General features: G+C 45.8%; 1 protein-coding gene across 1 annotated transcript in view; it reads left to right on the top strand.

Moving 5' to 3' along the window:
* The window catches only part of EPHB1 (EPH receptor B1), a 283,401-nt gene that overhangs the window by 207,387 nt on the left and 56,717 nt on the right, over positions 1–19,297 (top strand). The window contains exon 10 of the mRNA XM_006759807.2: positions 11,817–11,939. Within this exon, the coding sequence (XP_006759870.2) occupies positions 11,817–11,939 (123 nt within the window). The remainder of the gene's footprint in view (positions 1–11,816; positions 11,940–19,297) is intronic.

The following is a 19,297-nucleotide window of genomic DNA, read 5'->3' on the forward strand; positions in this document are numbered from 1 at the left end:
GCAGTGAACGTGGAAAACAGGCCTTATCTACACACACACACACACACACACACACACACACACACACACTCACTGAGCATGCCTTCAATGGGCAGTTCTGGGAGCAAAAATGGGCTCAAAGGCGAAAGTTCTCAGGGATCAAACCCATCTCTTCACAAGGTTACGTCTCCAGGACAACCACGCAGCAGCTTCGCCATGAAGGAGCTCACGTTTGAGCATGGCCAGTGCTGGCTTGGGTTGTACAGTGGCCACTCGATAGATTCGATCTCGTTTTCCAGGGGCTTTCCATCTAAGACCAAGAAATTGCCAAGGGTTTGTAGAGGACCAAACTCCAGGCAGCTGGGCTGCTGCTCAGATAGTCATAGTTGGGAGGGAGGCGTGGGCTCAGCTGGCTCAGAGGCACTGTGGTTCCACAGTGGTCCAGGCAGCCCTACATCAACAGTATAAACCAGGGGAGGGGATTCAATAGAGTGGCTTCTCTCTAAATTCACAGACACTGCTCCTGAAAATCTCAGAGTCCTGTTTACCACCACCCTCCCTTTTCCCCCTTCCAGGCTACCTTGGGCCTCCATTTTAACCAGATGTCACTAGTTTTAGAGGGGAAAACCCTATTGTGTTCTCTCTTTCCTGCAGCCTGACTCTCTACCTCACTGCAAAATCTGCAGATGCTTTTACTGATACTAACCTGTGCATTAGCTGCTGACATTGATTGTATCTATGATTCTCAGGTGAAGGTGCCCCCTCTAGGGTGCATCAGAATTACCTGCCCGCCTCCTGGCCTCTGCCTCAGGGTTCTGACATGCCCCCACCCAATGCTCTCTGCTCTTTGTTGCATTGAGAGCCACTGTAAAGTCCATTTCAGATTTAGCATCCTGCTCACTCTCCAGATGATACATGTAGAGATGGCCATGAGGACACCAAATTGGGAATATCATTTTGAAGACTAGAAATGGCCAAAGGTGAGAATGGGTTGCCCTAGGAAGGAGCTTCGGTTTAAAAGCATGCAAGTTAAGCCTTGTTATTGCTCCTTGGGTGGGGTACAGAGGGTCCCCAATCACCAAGTCGAGGTACTGCTTGGTGCCTTTTTGGGAACTTCAACCTGAGATCTGGCCATTCTCCTGCCTGGAGGGACCAGCTCTGGTGGGCCACCACGTGGTGCCGAAGTGCACAAAGGTGCTCCCCAAGTGCTCACAGCCGCCCTCTGGAGGACTGTGTCACATCTAATGTCCACAGCTTCCATGGTTCTCGGGGTCCACAGAAAATTCAAAACCAGTCCGCAGTAATCGTGGCCCTGCTGCACCCAGTGGGGTCAGCCGATGACACGGCATTGACAAGCTGCACAGTCACCATCCTTGGGACTCGGGGTGGACACAGAGTTCTTCATGGACCAGAGTCCACGTCCTCGGCTGCCTTAGAAGTCTGTCTTCTTTTTAATTCAGTTCACCTTTTATAAATGTCCTTCCCCTCTATTCATAACTTTTCTCTTTTTATCCAGTGCCTGCAACCTGGCTCTTCTGTTCCCAGTTCTCTAAACTCATAGTCTCATACACTGAGTTGCATTAGTGCATTTTCTCCTATGGACCTCGGTCCCTCTGACTGAAGCTATTACTGTTAGAGCATCACAGTGTGAGGGCTGTAGAGTTGAGAGAAGAGTCAGCACATGTATAACAGAAGAGGAAACGAGTCTCAGAGGGAGGATGGGCCTGGCCCAAGACAGGGCAGTGTAGGAATGATTAGTTAATGAATAAAGGAAAGCCTGCTCTGCTCCTTTATTCTGGTAGCTCCCTTCGACTCATCTAACCCTGACAACCACTCCAGAGCTTAGGCACTAATCTAGGGAGGTAAGCGACTTAGCCAGGTCACAGGGTTCATAGGTGGCAGAAGTGGACTGCACACCCTCTACGTCTGGCTGCAGAGCCCATGATCTTCCCATGTTTCAGTGGCTCAAGGTGCCAGGTAGTCAGGAGCATGTGAGAATGGGGTGAGGACTAATTCAAGGTGTCCTGGTGGGTGGTTTGTTACATCCACCCCCCCCTGCCCCCGCCGGGTCCCAGTGTAGGAGGCAGAAAGGTCCATAAAGTGTGATGGGAATGTGCCTATACCTGGACCATCCATGTGCCCGTGCCTCCCTCTGGGATGTGAAAGCAACCTGGAGCTCGGAGGGCTTCCTGCCCTGGGAGTGACAGAACACCCGCAGGAGCACCCCAGCCTCATTCATCAGTGCCCGAGAGGGCCCTGCCTCTCTTCCCTGCAGGCAGGACATGTGGCACCATGGCCCTGCCCTCCCAGACCTGCCTTCCAGGATGATGTGAAAGCTAAGGGAAACACCATATAAATGGCAGCAAGTGGAACACCTTCTCTAGTGCAATGCAATGTGGCAGATCTGGTCAGTCTGAGAACACAGTACTCTCTGGGACACTGGTTTATGTCCATCCTCTGATAGACATGAGAGGCATATGAAAGGGGGATTTGGATTTGGGTGAAAGAGACTACATGGAAGGCAAAGAGGAGCCAGATGGCAGGGACTGGATAAAAAGAGAACAGTTATGAATAGAGGGGAAAGGCATTTATAAAAGGTGAACTGAATTACAAAGAAGACAGACTTCTAAGGCAGCTGAGGGAAGGGAAAGTGTGCTGGATATGGTGCTGGTTGCTTGGATGGTAGCACCCAGGAGCCCGAGGTCCGTGTTTAAGGATGGGTGGGTGGAGCTGTGGGTTTCCCATGTCCAGGAAGAGGCAGATACATGGTATACCCTCATGGTTTATGTGGGCCATTCTCAGGAGGCGTTGGTTGGCTAATTAAAAACTGCCTGGACAGGATGACCCAGGTTGGCCAAGGTGGGCATAGGAACCCATCTTAAAAATGTCCCATTGATTCTACATTTGGAAAACACTACTAGGTACTTATGGGGCTAGGTAACCACATGCTTGACACCTCGCTGATTTCTGAGTTGGATGGAGTGTGTAAGGATAGGAAAGAGGAATGAATATAAAGGCTTGGTAAGGGGTCAAGGGCTTTACCTAAAGCAGCCCTAACAGAACCACCTCTTGTGTTGCAGGCAACAGCAGATATAATCACAAAGCTAATATTATTAAGCTTTGAGAAAAACGGAAACAAATAGGGTGTGTGCCCAAAGGTTGTAGACTGGCCAACACTCTCATTGTCACATGGGGCAAGAGAGCAGACCACTAAGATTACAGAACAGAAGGGCGAGCTTGATCCCTGCCAAATCTTGAAGAGGCTGGAGCAGATGGGCTCTGGGCATTAAAAACTGAATTCTGTGATCATTAGGAACCATCACAGGATTATTAAGAAAAAATAATGGGGCCCTCATCTCATTTACTGGGGTTACACAGTTAGTAAATTCAAGAGAAATTGAAGTTTATTTTGGCAAAAATATTTGATTATCTCTAAGGGAAAGCATTGTAAAGTGGGCATAGAGCTTGTCTTCATGCCGAAAGAAAGTGGGTTAGTGACTCTGTCAGCCAGGCAGGAAGGCACCGGTTTTATTCTAGTCCTTGTCCAATTCAATCTCTTGTTTGTTTGAGTGTTTTTTAAATTCATGAGTCAGGTGCAGGCCTAGGGATTCTTATCAAGTTTGTAGGTAACAGTTGGAGAGCATAGCTAACACCGTAGAAGACAGAATCAAAATTCAGAACTATCCGTCAGCATTGAATGCTAATTCGAAATCTGCGAGTTGAAATGTTGGAGGGATAAATCTAGAGTCTAGTGTTTGGGTTAAAACAAAAAGGAAGTGGTGTGAAAAAGGAGGAGACCTGGCTTGCTATGTGTGTGGGGAAAATATCGGTATTTAGTTGACCACATGATTAATATGAGTGATATGTAGCTGATTTACAAAGAAGCCAAGCGCTGTTACTGATGCAGAATAAAACTGAACTCTGATTTATTTTATTGATTTTATTTATTTATTCTCTCTTTTTTTTTTCAGAGAGAGAGGGAGGGTGGGAAAGAGAGAGAGGTTGCCTCCTGCATGCACACATCCCAACCGGGGATCAAACCCACAACCTGGGAATGTGCCCCGACTGGGAATCGAACCCTGGCACCTTTTTGTGGATGATGCTCCAACCAACTGAGGCTCATAGTCCAGGGCCTCTTCTCCAATTTCAAGCACTTACTGTAATAAGTACTTTACATCATAGCCAATTTAAGCTTCATAACTGCACCCTGAGGTGCATTTTGCATGTGAAGAAACAGAGCCTCAGAAAGGATAGGTAACCTGTCCAGAGTCTTAGAATTAGTGCTTTATAAAGCAAAGTTTTAAACTCAGGTCTGCCTGGCACTGCGGTCCCTGTGGAAGTTCAGATCAGAGGGGGTGATGCACAGACCTGCTGTCCTCTGTGCTGGTAAGAACACATCTGGAGTGATGTTCTTGGTTCTGGGGATCATTTCAGGAAGGACGTTGTTAGCAAAGCAGCTGTTCAGGAGAGAGCAGCCTGCCCGTGGGGGCTGCCAAGCCCCAATCTGTTACCTCTAAGAATCGGAAACACCAGTTTGGTGTCGAAGAAAGGCAGGCAGGGACCTGGCGGTCATCATCAAGCGTCACACCATCATGGCTAAGGAAAGGACATGCTGCTGTGCAGCGTGAGATTCAATGGAACCGTTGAGCGAAAGATCAATGAAGGCAGATGTGATTCAGTGTAAGAACATCCTCTACTCCCGCTTGGAGCTGTCCAACACAGAGGCAGGCTACTCGGTGGGGAGGTGAGCTTCCTGTTCTTGGAAGCATTCAAGCAGAGATAGTTCTCAGTCAAGAATGTTGGAGAGCAGATTCCTGCTTTAGATGGGACATGGGACGACATTAGACCCAGAAAAACATCTAAATGCAAGGTTCTACTGACTTTCTTGACCCTGGGTGGAGCATGTGTTTCAGAACTGTAGAGGGCATACCATCTAGTTTACTAGAAATCACCTTGAGTACCAGGGTGAAGGTCAGGTCTACCTCCTGGAGGAGGGAGACAGAACTGTAGACATTTTGGCTGCTTGTTCTGGAGGTAACAGGAGTATTCATAGCTGAGTAGGAGTAAATGAGGGACTTTGGGGGAAGGAGGAAAGGCCTCAAGGTGCAAAAGGTGGCTGTTTTCAATGGGTGCTTATTAAATGTCAAACAAATTGAATGAGCTAGATTTACCCATGTGTCCACTGCTGGCTCTAAGCCAGAGTCTCTAGCAACCATGTTAACTTAGTCTTGAGCTCATTGGCTGTGGCCCTCATGTCCTGGCAGGATTTCAATGGCCCAGAACCAGTGAGTCTTGCCTAGAAGGACCTACATTCCCTGATCATTGATACCAAAGAAGCAGGAAGATGTTAAACTCTTTTTCCGGGAATACCTTCCTCAATAGCTAGTAGACTGATCCACTTTCCTTTCCCCAGACACATACTAGTCAATAACTGGTTTTTAAGAACAAAAAGTGACAATGTGGTGAAACCTCCAAACAGAAGGTGGACGGAAGATGGTCCTTAGATTGACTGCTCTTTAAGCTTGTTGCCCACCCTGGGGCTCCCCTCTTGTATTCTCCCCCGAGCCCTGACTGAACACCCAGGATCTCTGCTCTTTCGTGGAGAAAGACAGCCACCCATTGTCCTGGTCTCAGGCCTCAGAAGCAGGTAGAGCAAACTGTTTCTAGTGCCCATTGACCTTTCCTGGCAGGTTCAACCCAAGAAACCGCTGGATCTTCAGCCCTTCACATCTACAGCTTCAACTGCCACCCAGGTGCCAGTCAAATCTAAACCCCAGGACCTGTCTTCCAGCTCTGTTTCCATTCTGTTTTCTCACTGTCTTCTGAGCACTTGTATATTTCATCGGTGCATTCACAGTCCAAAACCACATGTGCCAGCTTCCTTAACAGTAGGGTTTCTTGCCCAAAGTCCATGACCTGGTTCACAGTACCACTTCATTCTAGATGAGTTGGCATTGATTTGAATTCTTCTTGTCCCTCCCTCATTCCCCATCTTTAGTTGCTCACCAAGCGTGTGACTTCTTCCTTTGAAATTTCTCTTGCCTCATCTTCCGTCCTCATGGTTGAGTCCTGTTATCTTCTACCTGCATAGTTGTCTTCTCAGCCTCCAGCTCCTCCCTGACAATGCATGTGAATGCTGCAGCCTACCAGCAAATGTACTCCCGGATGCCTTGCTCAGTACATCCCTCCCCTGCTGATGGAACAGCTGTCAGCTCTGTGCGTCCTACGACAGCGTTCCTAATGCCTTTGTTTGGTAATCAAGGTCCTCTTGTGCTAGTACATCAGCGCTGTTCCACTTGAGACTCCCCTTCTCTCCACATTCACGCTGGGCACAGTCTCCTCACTCCAGGAAATGGCAGTCCTCTCTCTGAGCTGTGCCTCATGACACTCCAAGCTTCTCCCTCTCCAATGCATGACCATGTGACTTGTCCTGCTAAGCCTCTGACCTTGAAGACTGACATTCACAGCCTCCTGCTTTCCCTGCTTTCATCAGCATTCACAGCTTATTTCTAAGTGTGACTCTTACTCTAGACTCTCCAGCATCGTACCCCAATTCTTTCATGTCTCAATTGCCCGAGGAACTTCACGAGCTGTATTTTCCCTGTAACTCCCACAGTCCTTAGAGCAATGCTGTTTGGGTGTCTAGTCAGTGCTGAGAAAAAATGAGGGGTGCTCAACGTATTGAGACAGAGGACTGGATGAAGTCCCCTCCAGGGTCTGAATTTTATATGCAGTTCCCTAAACTGTTCCCTCTTGTGCTTAGGTATCTGGACCAAATTTAGGTGAGTCACGAAAATGACTAAATCTGGCCTGGATTCAGAGTAGGAAACATGGAAACACACTTCCCTGTTTTCCATGACTGTGAAACCTATTGGGACACAAGATATCAGTGACTGAAAATACCCGAACTCACTACCTCTCTAGAACCAGGCTGGTATTGGGCTCTTCCTGGCACCCCTGATGCCTCCCAGACAGCCATGCCGTCCATGAACCTAACAGATGTCCCTGGTTCTGATTTTGAACTTTCTGGATGCACACGAGGGCTGGAGAGGAGCAGTCTTCTCCTTCCGGTTGTCATCCCTAAATGTCACTACTATTTGGAACTGGCCCTTTCCCAGCCTGCTTCTGTTCTGCCCTGAAAACCTGGCACTTGTAAACTTGACAAGTGACCTTTTAGAATCACCCCACACATCTGCCAGCATCCCCAGAATTTGTCCCAGCATCATCACTTTTGACAGCACCCCAATCTAATGAGGTGGGGTGTCTGACAATGGCCAGGGGTTCCCTCTGCTTCAAGGACTTCTCCATGCCAAGCAAGAACACTCTGGATCATGGCTAAGTTATTTCTCCCCAAACTGAATATATTTAAAGCCGTGGTTCATGTTTAAGATTTGGCAAATCTCCCAGAACTATGGTCCTTTAAAGCTTTAGGCAGTCCAGGCTGTGACCCCAGCAATAGCATAAATGGGTTTTGAGGTCAGAGAACAAGCATCTACAAATTAGATCTTTAATAGAAACTGCTAAACTAGAAGATCATACAATTTAAGATACTTTCCTCTGTCAAGGCACTAACAATCAGAAGTTTAAATCCATACACACCAGTTTTGTGCCAAAGGTATGTGCCCTATGTTTAAAAATAACCAGAAACCATAAAATATTATAAATATAGAACATTAATAATAATAATGTGAAGCACTGGACAGAGCATTATAAAATGGCCTTATATGATCTCCCTAGATTACATTCGATATTATGATTAGTGCCACTAATAATATTTCCCCAACACTCACAGTCTGAGAGCATTTTCTGAGCCCCATCTCCAAACATTTGGCGCTGCCTGACTCGGCAGCTGACTTGAATTCCTTGTTCACTGTCTGGTGATTCATTGCACTAAATACCACTTTCCTGATAATTAAAAACTGCTCACTGGCAAGTGGGAGCAGGAACAGGCTGATGCAGGATTTATGCAGAAACGCAAAATGAGCCGAAAGACAAATGACCTATTCTGCCCAGCTCAAGACATTCTTTTCTCTCATCATCATCTGGGACTTGAGAAAGGCTGGCTGTAACACGGGAGAGAGGCCTGGAGAGAAGTGTCACCCAGAGGAGACGAGGAGACGAGGTGATGCAGGGGGAGCCATTAAGTGAGGTGCTCAGCCGCATCACTCCTGATTTCGGACAGCCCATCGCCACCCTCAGCCAGAGGTTGTAGGCCAGGACCATTTCCCAGGTCAGCCCTATCAGACCCTATCAGAAGAAAAGCACTGAGTTTGAGCCTTTGTTAGACTTTGGATGTCAGTTTCCTTTCCTCAGTGTAGCAATAGGATCTTCAATTTCAGGTAAACAAGGACTGATCCCTACTGTTGCCTAGAGGCCAGGCATACTAATTAACACCACCTCACCACTCCTAGGCTCCTTGCAACCTCTCCGCTTCTTGTGAAACAATCAAAACCCCTGGCCCTAGAATAGCAGCTGTGCAGGTAAACACACACACATCCTCTCTCTCTCTCTCTCTCTCTCTCTCTCTCTCTCTCTCTCTCTCTCTCTCTCTCTCTCTCAGCATGTGTGTAAACACACACACACACCCCCTCTCTCTCTCTCTCTCCCTCCCTCTCTCTCTCTCTCTCTCTCTCTCTCTCTCTCTCCATAATTCTACAAGCCAGCAAGGTAGCAAACCTCTCTGTGAGTAAACTGCACCCGTCATTACAGTGTGAACTTTCTCCCATTTAGGTGCACTTAGTTGCCTATTACTGGCCTAAAAGAATCCTGGCACCATCAAGAAGACATGAGCCGTTCCCTTCTGGGAATAGCTCCTTCCCAGAACTCATTGGGGCCAGTATCTGTAAAGCTCATTAACTGAGAATCCTTTCTCATTCATCCTTATATATGTCTTTACTTGCAAACCATTCATTACTGCACATTCTAGATTGTTTAATTAAGTTCCATGGAAGAGATCCTTTAGGACAGCTTAACATACATCGTTTCAAAGCCCTTGATCTAAAATAACAATGTAGTCATTTTTAACATAACTAATATAACCCTAAGTGGCTTATGTCCCTCACTGCCCACCCCACTTCGCTTTTCCTTCCTCCTCCCCAGACATTTTCTAGAACAATTTACTAGTAATCATCTCGCGTATATCAGTTTGTGAGCCCTCTCTGTACATCAGGCACTGTGCTAGGCATGTCACTTGCACTGTGGTTATTATCATCATCACCACCCCAGAGGGAGGTGTGATTCCCTCCATTGGCAGAGAAAATTGTTAAAAGATGGATCTGGACTAGTTGCATTATACTGGGTTAGTAAGAGTCTTTGGGGTTCTGACCTCACCTCCAGGCCTCAGCACCTGGGCTCTCAACCTCCTCTCAGCACAGAATTTGGGAAAAATCACAGGTTGTTGACACTAGCTGTGGTCCCTTTTGCATTTTGCGTGGGTCTGTTGTTGCCTCCTCTCATGCCCTCACCCCTCCAATGCACACGGACTGACTTCCACCTACAGCATCTGTTTCTATTGTGTGTTTTTAATTCATTCATTGAGGTAACATTCATTAATAACACTTAGAAATGTCAGGTGTGTAACAATTCACCATCTGTATACTCTACTAGGTGTTCACCACCCAAAATCTAGTTTCCTTCTGTTACTATATATTTGACCCCCTTCACCCAATTGACCTAAATGCTCTCTCTGGCCATGGAGCCTCCCCACCCACCTGCACAGCAGGCCAAGCAGCTCCAGCCAATGACTGATGGGAATCGTGTGGTAATAACACAGCTCCCTCCTCTATGGGGTGGCCCAGCTCTGAAGCATATGGTGATTTATTTCTGGGGTCCCCAGAGCTTCCCAGGGGCTGAAGCCTGCTTCAGTTCCCCACAGTGGTAGTGGCTTGAGAGCACACTCCAGAGGCTGCCGTCCTTTCCTTCTTACTTCCCCACTCACTCACAGGGACTTCTTAGGATCAGGGCCCAGATAAGCCACTTGCCTTCAATATCTTGTCTCAAGTGTTGCTTCTGGAGCTGCTTGTCTGGCTTCATTAGACACTTTCAACCTGTCCTCAGTCCTTCTTCCTCTTCACTTGTTCTCCCTACCAAATGAGAAAGAGATGAGCCACCACCCTTTTTCCCCTTCTCTACTGTTATTAAAATATAATTTCTCCCTCTCCCTCTCCCTCTCCCTCTCCCTCTCCCTCTCCCCATCTCTCCCTCTCTTCCCATTTCTCTCCCTCTCCCCATTTCTCTCCTGCATCTCCCAGGGATTAGAACATTCTAGTATAAAGGTGATCTATTTGCTGTGTCCAAATTTCAGCAACAGATTCCAAAGTCCATGTTGTCATTCCAGGTTTCCAAGGAGCATGCTAGGATGGTGTTGATTGTCCTAAAGCAGGCCTTCCCGCATGCTACCAGTGACTTTATTTAATGACTGGGAATAACCCGTCTTTCAGAAAAAGCAGTTCCTCTGAGCAGGGCACCTGGCTCTCTCTGGCTTTAAAGAAATATCCCTTTCAATTCTTTCCTCTATTTTCCTTCTCCCTCTGGATTATACTCTGGCACTTCGATCCTTGAATGAATTGGTGACCAAGCCAACACTAATTTGAGGAAGCTGTAGAGCAATCTTCAGAAGATTTTTGGATGAAAAGGTCAAAACTAAACCATGTGTGAAGGGCTTGGAGTCATTCGAGGATAAGCTGGAGTGGGGGATGTAGCCCTGAGGGGCAGAGCTCAGGGAACCTGAGGTCCAGCCTGCGCCTTGGGCCCCAGCTGAGGGCATAGAGCACTGTGCGTTTCCAGATCTGCCTGGCCTGCTAACCTGACTCTTACATGACCTTGACGGCATCAGTGAGCAGGGAAAATGCCTCCTCTTCACCAGGACGGGATGCTAGACTGTGTTGGTTAGCTTTCAAAGCTTACCGTCCTACTACACACCACCACCATGAAAACAATCTCCATATTTTGCCTAATGACACAGCTAACATGCTGAAGAATTACATTGTGAATGAATCCATTTGTTTCTTGGGTTCCATTTCCTGTTTTTGTCCCCTTTCTTCCACTTTTTTAATCCATTTTTTCTGCAGTGACAATTCTCTATTTATCTTGCCACTGTAAACATCAGTGACAAAGTCTATATTTCTTTATATGTTTCTCGTTCACCATTTTATTCGTTTTTCATACTTCAGTGTGTCTGAAGGCGCTGGTGGGGGGGAGGCGTTGATTACCATTTTTCCTTCATCCCACCTCATTTTTTTATGTAGACACTGCTCTTTTCTCTATCAGTATTTTCTGTGCTTCCCTCTTCGGATTTTCCCTTCTAGTAGACTGTCTTGGTATTTATATCTTGAGGTTTTTCCAATAGCAAATTCTTCTTTTTTTAAATCCATCCTCATCCCTCTTCCAGCCCTGGACATAGCCGTCAGTAATAACCTTAACGGCGGCCTCCACTCAGGAAAGTTGTCAAGTTGATAAATATTGATATCTGCCCTACCATTTTACCACCACTTTTCCGCTAATGCGTTGGGTTGGCATCAATCAGCTTCCTTGCCTTCTGTGAGCGCCCGGTAAGGGAACTGGTCCTGATCTGTCACTTATAAATAATCTGTCCCACTTTTCATCAAGAGCTCAAATTCAGAAGAGAATATGGAGGAGAAGGAGAAGTAGAGGACAGAGAACCAGGCTAGCGTGGCCCGGAGGGAAGGGAGATGGTGAGGCCCAACAAGGCAAGGAGAGGCAGCCTGGTGTGCAGGAGAGACCCCCCAGCCACACCCTCACTGCTGGGGACAGCAGCCTGTGCTTAATGACCACCGTTCCTCTTCGGGATGTTAACCCTGCTTATCTCCTCCAACAAGGCTCCCCAGGGATGAAGATCTACATTGACCCCTTCACTTATGAGGACCCCAACGAAGCTGTCCGGGAGTTTGCCAAGGAGATTGATGTATCTTTTGTGAAAATTGAAGAGGTCATCGGAGCAGGTATGGCTCTCCCTTCCCCTCGTTTCTGTTCTCTTGGTGTCGAAAAATCTTCTGCCCACCACTCTAGGTGCTCTCTACCATCTTTCTCCCTAGGAGATGAGTTTGGTCATCTGCAGTGTGTTTCTAGGGACCTTTGGGGGATCTTGATCATGGTGACCATGTTTGGTGTTGCAGAGAAGTCAGCTATAGTTTTAAAAGATTCAGAAATAGCCCTGGAAATGGACCACCAAATTCAGATAAGGAAAAAGATGTAGAGCGCTCAATTGAGAAGACTTTGAAAAAAATAGAAATTTTTAGAAAGCTGGACCTAGTATCCCACTCACTGACAATGACATCTCCATGCCTTTGGGCCAAGATTTCTTCCCATGCATTCAGTTTTCCTTTCCTACATGCATGCATTTAGAAATAGACCATGATGAATTGAAGAGGAAGCCCTGGATCCAGAAGAAAACTCACCCATAACTATATTTTCTACAGAACATCTATGATATGAATGGTAACACATGACAAGTTTCACTCCCAAGAAACATGTGTGTGCTCATCCATCTTACTGCTGGGCATAGAAACCCAGCCTTACAGAGAACTAACTGCCTGAGATGCTCTCAGGAAATCTTACCTAAAGACTGATCCAGAATTTTCATTTTCCTTTAATGGATTGATTGTTAAGTTAGTTTGATAGTGAACCCAGCCTTATTAATGTAAATGAGCAAAATATCCCAAAGTATCATTACTTTATAAGTAATCTCTTTATTGTCTCCTCTGCTGCTGCTTTTGAGTATTCTTAATGATGTGTTTGCTTCATGTCTTCTTTCCTACTTTTATTTTCTTCTACAACATTCTTTTCTTCTTTAATTCATATTAGCCATTGTTTAAGCTCTCACCACACATATATGCTTCAGTCTTTTTAGCTCCTATGTCTTTATTCATATATTTGAAGAGCCATGGAGTTGCCTCTTCCCATAATATTTTATATTTTAACTCCATGAAATATGTCTAGTCAAAGTCTTACAGACAGCCACTTCATATATTATCTTTAGGGGAAAGTCACTGTTCTTCCATTCACTGCCTCCCTTAATGCACTGAGGGGTCAAAAAGCCATCTGTGAAATTGGAAGTCGCATTTGAAAGCTTGCCCCATTAGGCCACCATTTTCATGCTCTGGTTTTCCTCTTAAAGAGCTCCAACCTCATGGCATCACTGTGGTGGGTGCTGGCACTCTCACAGAGAGGGCATGCCACCCTTTTCCCACCAGCCCCTCAGGCGTTCCAGCCGGCTGGCCAAGATCTGATCCACATGAGTCTATACATATTTCCTATTGACTTTCATTAAATATGTTACTGAACCACGACTTTCACTTCTGTGCAGATAATTTTCTCTTCCTCCTTAGACACTGACATACTTAAGGATCCTGCCTTGGAAGGCTGGATACCAGATAAAGTGGAGTACTCTTAGAGGCTCAGATTTCTCCAGTAAACTTGAAGGAGTGTTGGTGAGGTGGATGTTCAGTCCTGCACCCTGTTTCCCCTACGTTATTAATTGTGGTTGTGTCATGTGGTAATGGTGCTGGTGATTTTAATGTTGTTATTTATGTCATGTGCTTAGAACAATGTGTCCTGGGCTGCATTTCATCCCAGAGAGCACGCATCAGCCCCATTCCGCCTTTGTCAGGGGAGGAGTAAAAAGCCTTCTCACTTATGATCCTGCCAGGGAATTATAATGTTGGGTGAGCTCACCAACTACTAGAAGCCTATAAAGGGGCAATTGATGGCCTGTTTCATCCTTCACCTTTAATGATGTTTGTGTATTCTGCACAGAGAAGCTCAAGCTTCACGTGATACGGGGGCAGGATTGATACATTTAGCAGTTTATAAGATTTCCAGCAGCTTGGGACAAAGATCTCTGCCTGGTTGCTGTTGACACCTTCAGCCAGACACCCTTCTCTTTGAGATTACGAAATCCCAGAGCTAATCCCTGTGGATAGTAATCCACTCTGCATGATTGGTGCCATTTTAACAGTAGACACTCTAGGTTGGAACCAATCCTTCTCCATTCTCTAGTTCTTTTTCTCCTTTGCCTCCACTCTGGCTTCTCCCACACCCTGCCTCACTGAGATTGACTTCACCTTGTGCTAAAAGAGCTGGTATGAAGGCCAGGTTAAAAAAATTTTTTTGTAAGGCAAGATTTACACAGTGTAATTGGCAATATTTCTCTTAACCACCTGCCAGATTTTAGTGCAGGGGGCAAAAACTGGGTTGCAATGTGGTAACGAAACATGAAAAGAAGAATCATAAGTCATTTGTCTTTCCTTCGCTTGTTTCTTCATCAGCCTCTTTCTGAACACGTCTCGCATGCTGGATGTGGAATTCCAGAGACGAACAAACTGCTCTCCCCCTCATAGGTCTGACAGTCTTAGTGGCAAACAGACCAATAATAATGTGCTCAGTATTTTATGTTATTTCCAACACAGGTGTGTACAAAGTGTTGGGCCAAACTAGCAATGCTCAGCCTTATTCAAGGAGTGGGTGGGGGGATCAGGAAGATTTCACAAAGGAAATAATCTTTGGCCTGAGCTTTCACACAAGTAGAAACAGTAAGTTTTTGTGAAACTCATAAGATAATGAGACAGGAGAGGAAAAGTTAAGGTATCAAGAAGAAAATGCACATGATTTTCCAGCAGTGGTGTGCTGGAGCGAGCTTCATTACCTCGCAAGAGCCAATTTTGTGCTGTCTTCTTTGAGAGAAAGAGGTCTGCTTGAGGGTGGTCAGCAGCGACCAGGCAGAGGTCTTTGTCCCAGCCTGCTGGGAATCTTACAAATCTTTCCAGCCCAATGTTCAGTGATATCATGTCCGTCGCATGGCATCAGTCATGGTAGGAGTATTTACACCATGGGAATTGGCAAATGCTACCAATCAGGGGTATTTGTTTTTTTGTTTTATGGCGAGATGATAGCTTAACACTTATTAGCACACTTCTGGACTGTGCAAGGTTATTTCAAAGAATTTGCAAAAGAACCAGCCTGTGTCTGTTGAATTGGAGCCGGAGGAAAGGGTCATGTTTGTTGCAGGAGAGATTAAGTTTGGAGTGCAAGATCCTTATTCATTAATCATTGACTCTGTGCCTGCAACTGTAGTGGATCCCAGAAAATACACTGAATGCCTAGCAATGCTGTCCTGCAGGGATTATTGTCTAACATAGACACACAGAGGGTAGGTGATTGAGAGCTAAGACGAGGGCCTCAGAGAACACGCAGGTGGAGGTGGGAGGAGAAGCTTGGTGGCAGGGAAGGAGCCAGGGAAGAGGGACCTGGGAGGCTTTGGATGGGCTGAAACTCTGTGTAGCGCATCCTGAAAACAAGGAGGGGAGAAGGATTTGCTGAGGATAAGTATTGAGCATTGAGGCTAGAGAATCAGGCTGAGGCCTAGAGACCCAGAGACTGCGGTATGGATTTTATTCTATTGAAAATGGTGAACTCCTAGAGGTTTCTGAGCAGAGTGAGTGACAGGACTAAGGTGGGGAGTTAAAATTGATATATGCTGTGTTTGGAGTGGACTAGCAAGGGGTGATGGGAAAGGGTCAGTACAACCTTGGAGGCATGGAGACCAGTTAAGGGCTTTGCCTGGAGAGGGTTTAAGATAGCAAATGCTGGGATCCAGGATGGTAAGGAAGGCTGCACAAAAGTAACTACACTGGTCTAAACCAGAATGTATCCAATCATGTTGAATGGAGTGACTCTTGGGCTTAGTGACTGGAGTTGATGGGAAACATGGCATGAAGAAATGCCATGGCCAGAAATAAGGGGCATCAGATTAAACATCTTGAAAGGAGAGGAAGGCTGCCTGGCCCCCAGGGCATGGGAAGTGGTAGTTGTGCAAGCAAGTGAAGGCCAATAGAGTAAAATCTAGAATTTATGAGGTTGAAGAACTATATCAACTGCCAAAGAGTCTTCTAAAGTGTGGAAGGTATTAAATACAGGAATAAAATAGTAATTATGAGCCAGGTGTGATACCATTCAAGAAAACTGAATTATAATGACTCATTGTCATTATGTAATTATTTGTTCAATACCCATCTTTCATCACCAGGCTCAATGTTCTGTGGGGACAAGGAGACATGAGTGGTTTCATTAGTCTCATTAGCCTAGTGTGCTCAGTTAAGTCTTTGTTGTATAGGTTGAATGAAAGTAGACCCTCAGGGAAAAATCATTACAGGGATAAGAGCTGGGTAGAGTTTGGGAGACTGGGGAGAGACTTGAGAGAGGTGGAGTGAGCTCATGGGTGTTCTGAAAGTGTCCAAGTGGAATGAAGGAAGGGCAGCCTTTCCTCTTATCCCTGAAGATAATGGAAAAAATTGATGTTTCTATCCAAAGGCCATCTGGTGCCTTTGGAGAATATCAGCTCTTTGTAACCATGAATCTGACTAATAGGAGTCATTTAACAGGTGAATTCCAATGCACTGGTTAATTCTGGCCATTTTGCTCAGTAGATTCACCCAGCACATAAACCAGGGCTGCCATGTATGATTGGGCCCTACTGCATGGATGGCAATCCTGCAGTGTGTAAACTATATAACTATATGCAGCTGCCCTGAGTGTGACTGTCAAGTGCATGGAAATGTAGGTAGAGGTGTCACCAGGAGGTGTCATCCAAGGGAAGACATGCCAATTGTATTTTAATTAATAAACACATCCTCCTCTGACTGCAGCAGCTGCCGATTCAGCATTTCCACAGATGGCTTATTGTGAGGAAGAAGGAGGCTTGTGGTGAGAGGGCTGGGTGAAGAGATTTGGGGAAAGGGAATTTGTACAGATGAGAATGGGGGTAGCAAGGCCTGTCACCTCTCTCTTTGAAGAAGAGGATGGATTTATTGGGGATGATTTGATAGAAAGGCCACCTGCCAGCCTTACTTTCTTGGGCTCATTCAGAGTAAAGGTGGGCAACATGAGGGTAGCTTCCTATTGGGTAAGAGTCACAGAAGGCAGTTTTAGAACAGGAAAGCAAATAGATGCCTTCAGCAATTATAATTAATATGCTTGGCATGTACTGAGTACTCATCATGTGCATGACACTGGTCTATAAACTTTATAAACATTATTTTATTTAACCTTCATAATAGCCGTGTGTGTGTGCATGTGTGTGTGTGTATGTGTGTGTTGAAAATAGTGAGGGAATCAACATTTAGGGGATAACTTGCTTAAGGTCAGGCTGTTAGTTGAGTTGATGGTAGAGTAAGAATTGAAACCCAAATAGGGCTGATTGGGTCTGGTGAACATAACCCTCACACCACCTACCACTTTGGTTATTGTTCTGGAAAACAGCAACTAAGTATACCAAGATATTGCTGCTGATGGTAAATTCTACCCAGCAGTTTGGAATGCCAAAGCCTGTTTGCTGAGAATGAGGATCTGATCCTGGAATTTACTCTGTGCCTTAAGAAGGACAACAATGAAACCCAGTATGTTTAGCATTTTTAATTATCTGTCCTTGCTTATGTTAGGAAAATAAGTGGTCTATAGGTATGCAGTTGTCTAACAACCACAAAAAGCTACCAGAAAAGAGAACACTAGTTTGCTCTCACCATCTCAGTATTAGCTATTATGAACACAATGGCTGTTCCATCTCATTCAACTCCAGAAGCCTGGTAATGGGTACCTGGGGGACTCGGCTGAGAAGGAGGAATAGGGTTGTAATCAATTAGTAATGCCTGCCCTGAGCACAGGGTCAGGAGGTAGCGGAAAGCCTGCCATGGTTTTACTATCCCTGGTTCAGCAATAACCTACTTATCTTGCACAGGCTTGTGTAATAAAACTTGCTGGAAATTCAAACCTAGTTAAATTTATTCTTTAAAAGTCACTTTTCTGGTGGAATTTTGAATTAGTAACTAGAAGCTCTGCTTTCCCCCTTTCCTTCCCCCTAAGGCAGTTTGTGACTTCAAAATGCTGCTAAAAAAAAAAAAAAGAAGTGCAGTTGTGTGTAGATTCGCGCTACACACAGCCAACAGCTACTGCTTGAAATACCTGCTGGCAGGTTGGATGTTTCATTTTCAAAAATTGAAAATCCTTCCCTTCTGATTTTATATTTAATAGCTGAGGTATTTAATGCGGCTGCACCTCTTCTTCCTCTTTTCCTCATTTTGTCAAGGAAGGTAGGAAAGGGGAACTGGCAAGCAGCTGAAACTTGTAGGGAATAATTTCACCGTCTGTCTGGGAGGACAATCACAGGAACTGGCTAAATGACTCTCAGCTGACAGCCTCCAGGGTAATTGTTCTCAAATTTGAGCCAGGCATCAGATCACCCGGGGGCATGTTAAACCCAAGTCACAGGGCCTCACCTACTGAGCTTCTGATCCAGTAGGTCTAGGTGGGGCTCAAGAATCTGCATTGTCTAATAAGGTCCCAGGCGATGCTGCTGCTGCTGGGCAGGAACCACACTTTAAGAGCCCCTGCTGAGAGCCACTGGCCACCAGACTGGCCTGAAGCTAGAGCTGAGTCCTGGCCCCGGGGAGGTTTTGCTGTAGGAGGGGCTCCAAGGTCTGCTGCAAAGACATGTGCCAATCAAAGTCCAGCCAGTCCAAAATCAGGCTGACTGCAATTACTGTCAGTAAAGGCTCCGCATGGAAAGAATCAACCACGATCACTACCCAATCATTCCTTATAAGCATCTATTTTAAATATAATGGTCATGCTTGATTTGTTGAAAATATTTTTTTTTAAGGATGATGAATTATTTAAAAATTGAAAAGCGTATGGCCACGATTCGGAAGCTCTTTATAACTCAGATCGTGGCAAATCAAAAAGCACCACAGACCTCAAGTTCCGGCCCTCCTTATAGGGAAGGTGTCCAAAAAGCAAAAAATAGTTTGTTAAGAATAGTATATGGTCAAAGATCATAGGTGACAGCAGTTTGTTGGATTGTCAGCCACACAAGGCCTTGGTTTTCTCTTCGTTACTAATAACAACAATATGCCCATTGACTCCCACTCCTTATGAGACTATGGAGATGCTAGCGGCCAGAGCCCCCAGACTTCAGCACCCTAGGCTTCTATGCCCAGACAGGGCAGCTAGACTTTCCCACTCCCCTGGCAAAAAGCCCTGCTGTGTCTCCGATAAACCTCCTCCAATTTCCATTAGGCTGCAGAAACCTACATTTCCTTCCGTTTCTCTTCCACCTCCATCCCCACTCCCTCCCCACATGTGTCTCGAACAGTCTGTAGTTTACAAAGCATGTTCTCACACACTCCACACCCTGTTAGGAAGAGCTGCCAGTCCATCATTTCTTTTTATTGTGTAGACCTGAGCAAGCTAAGGCTAGGGAAGTGATGAGCCCAAAGTTGGGTATAGGGCTTGGCATAGACTTCTTCCT

The sequence above is a fragment of the Myotis davidii genome, unplaced genomic scaffold (assembly GCF_000327345.1).
Source record: "Myotis davidii unplaced genomic scaffold, ASM32734v1 scaffold415, whole genome shotgun sequence".
Taxonomy (NCBI): domain Eukaryota; kingdom Metazoa; phylum Chordata; class Mammalia; order Chiroptera; family Vespertilionidae; genus Myotis; species Myotis davidii.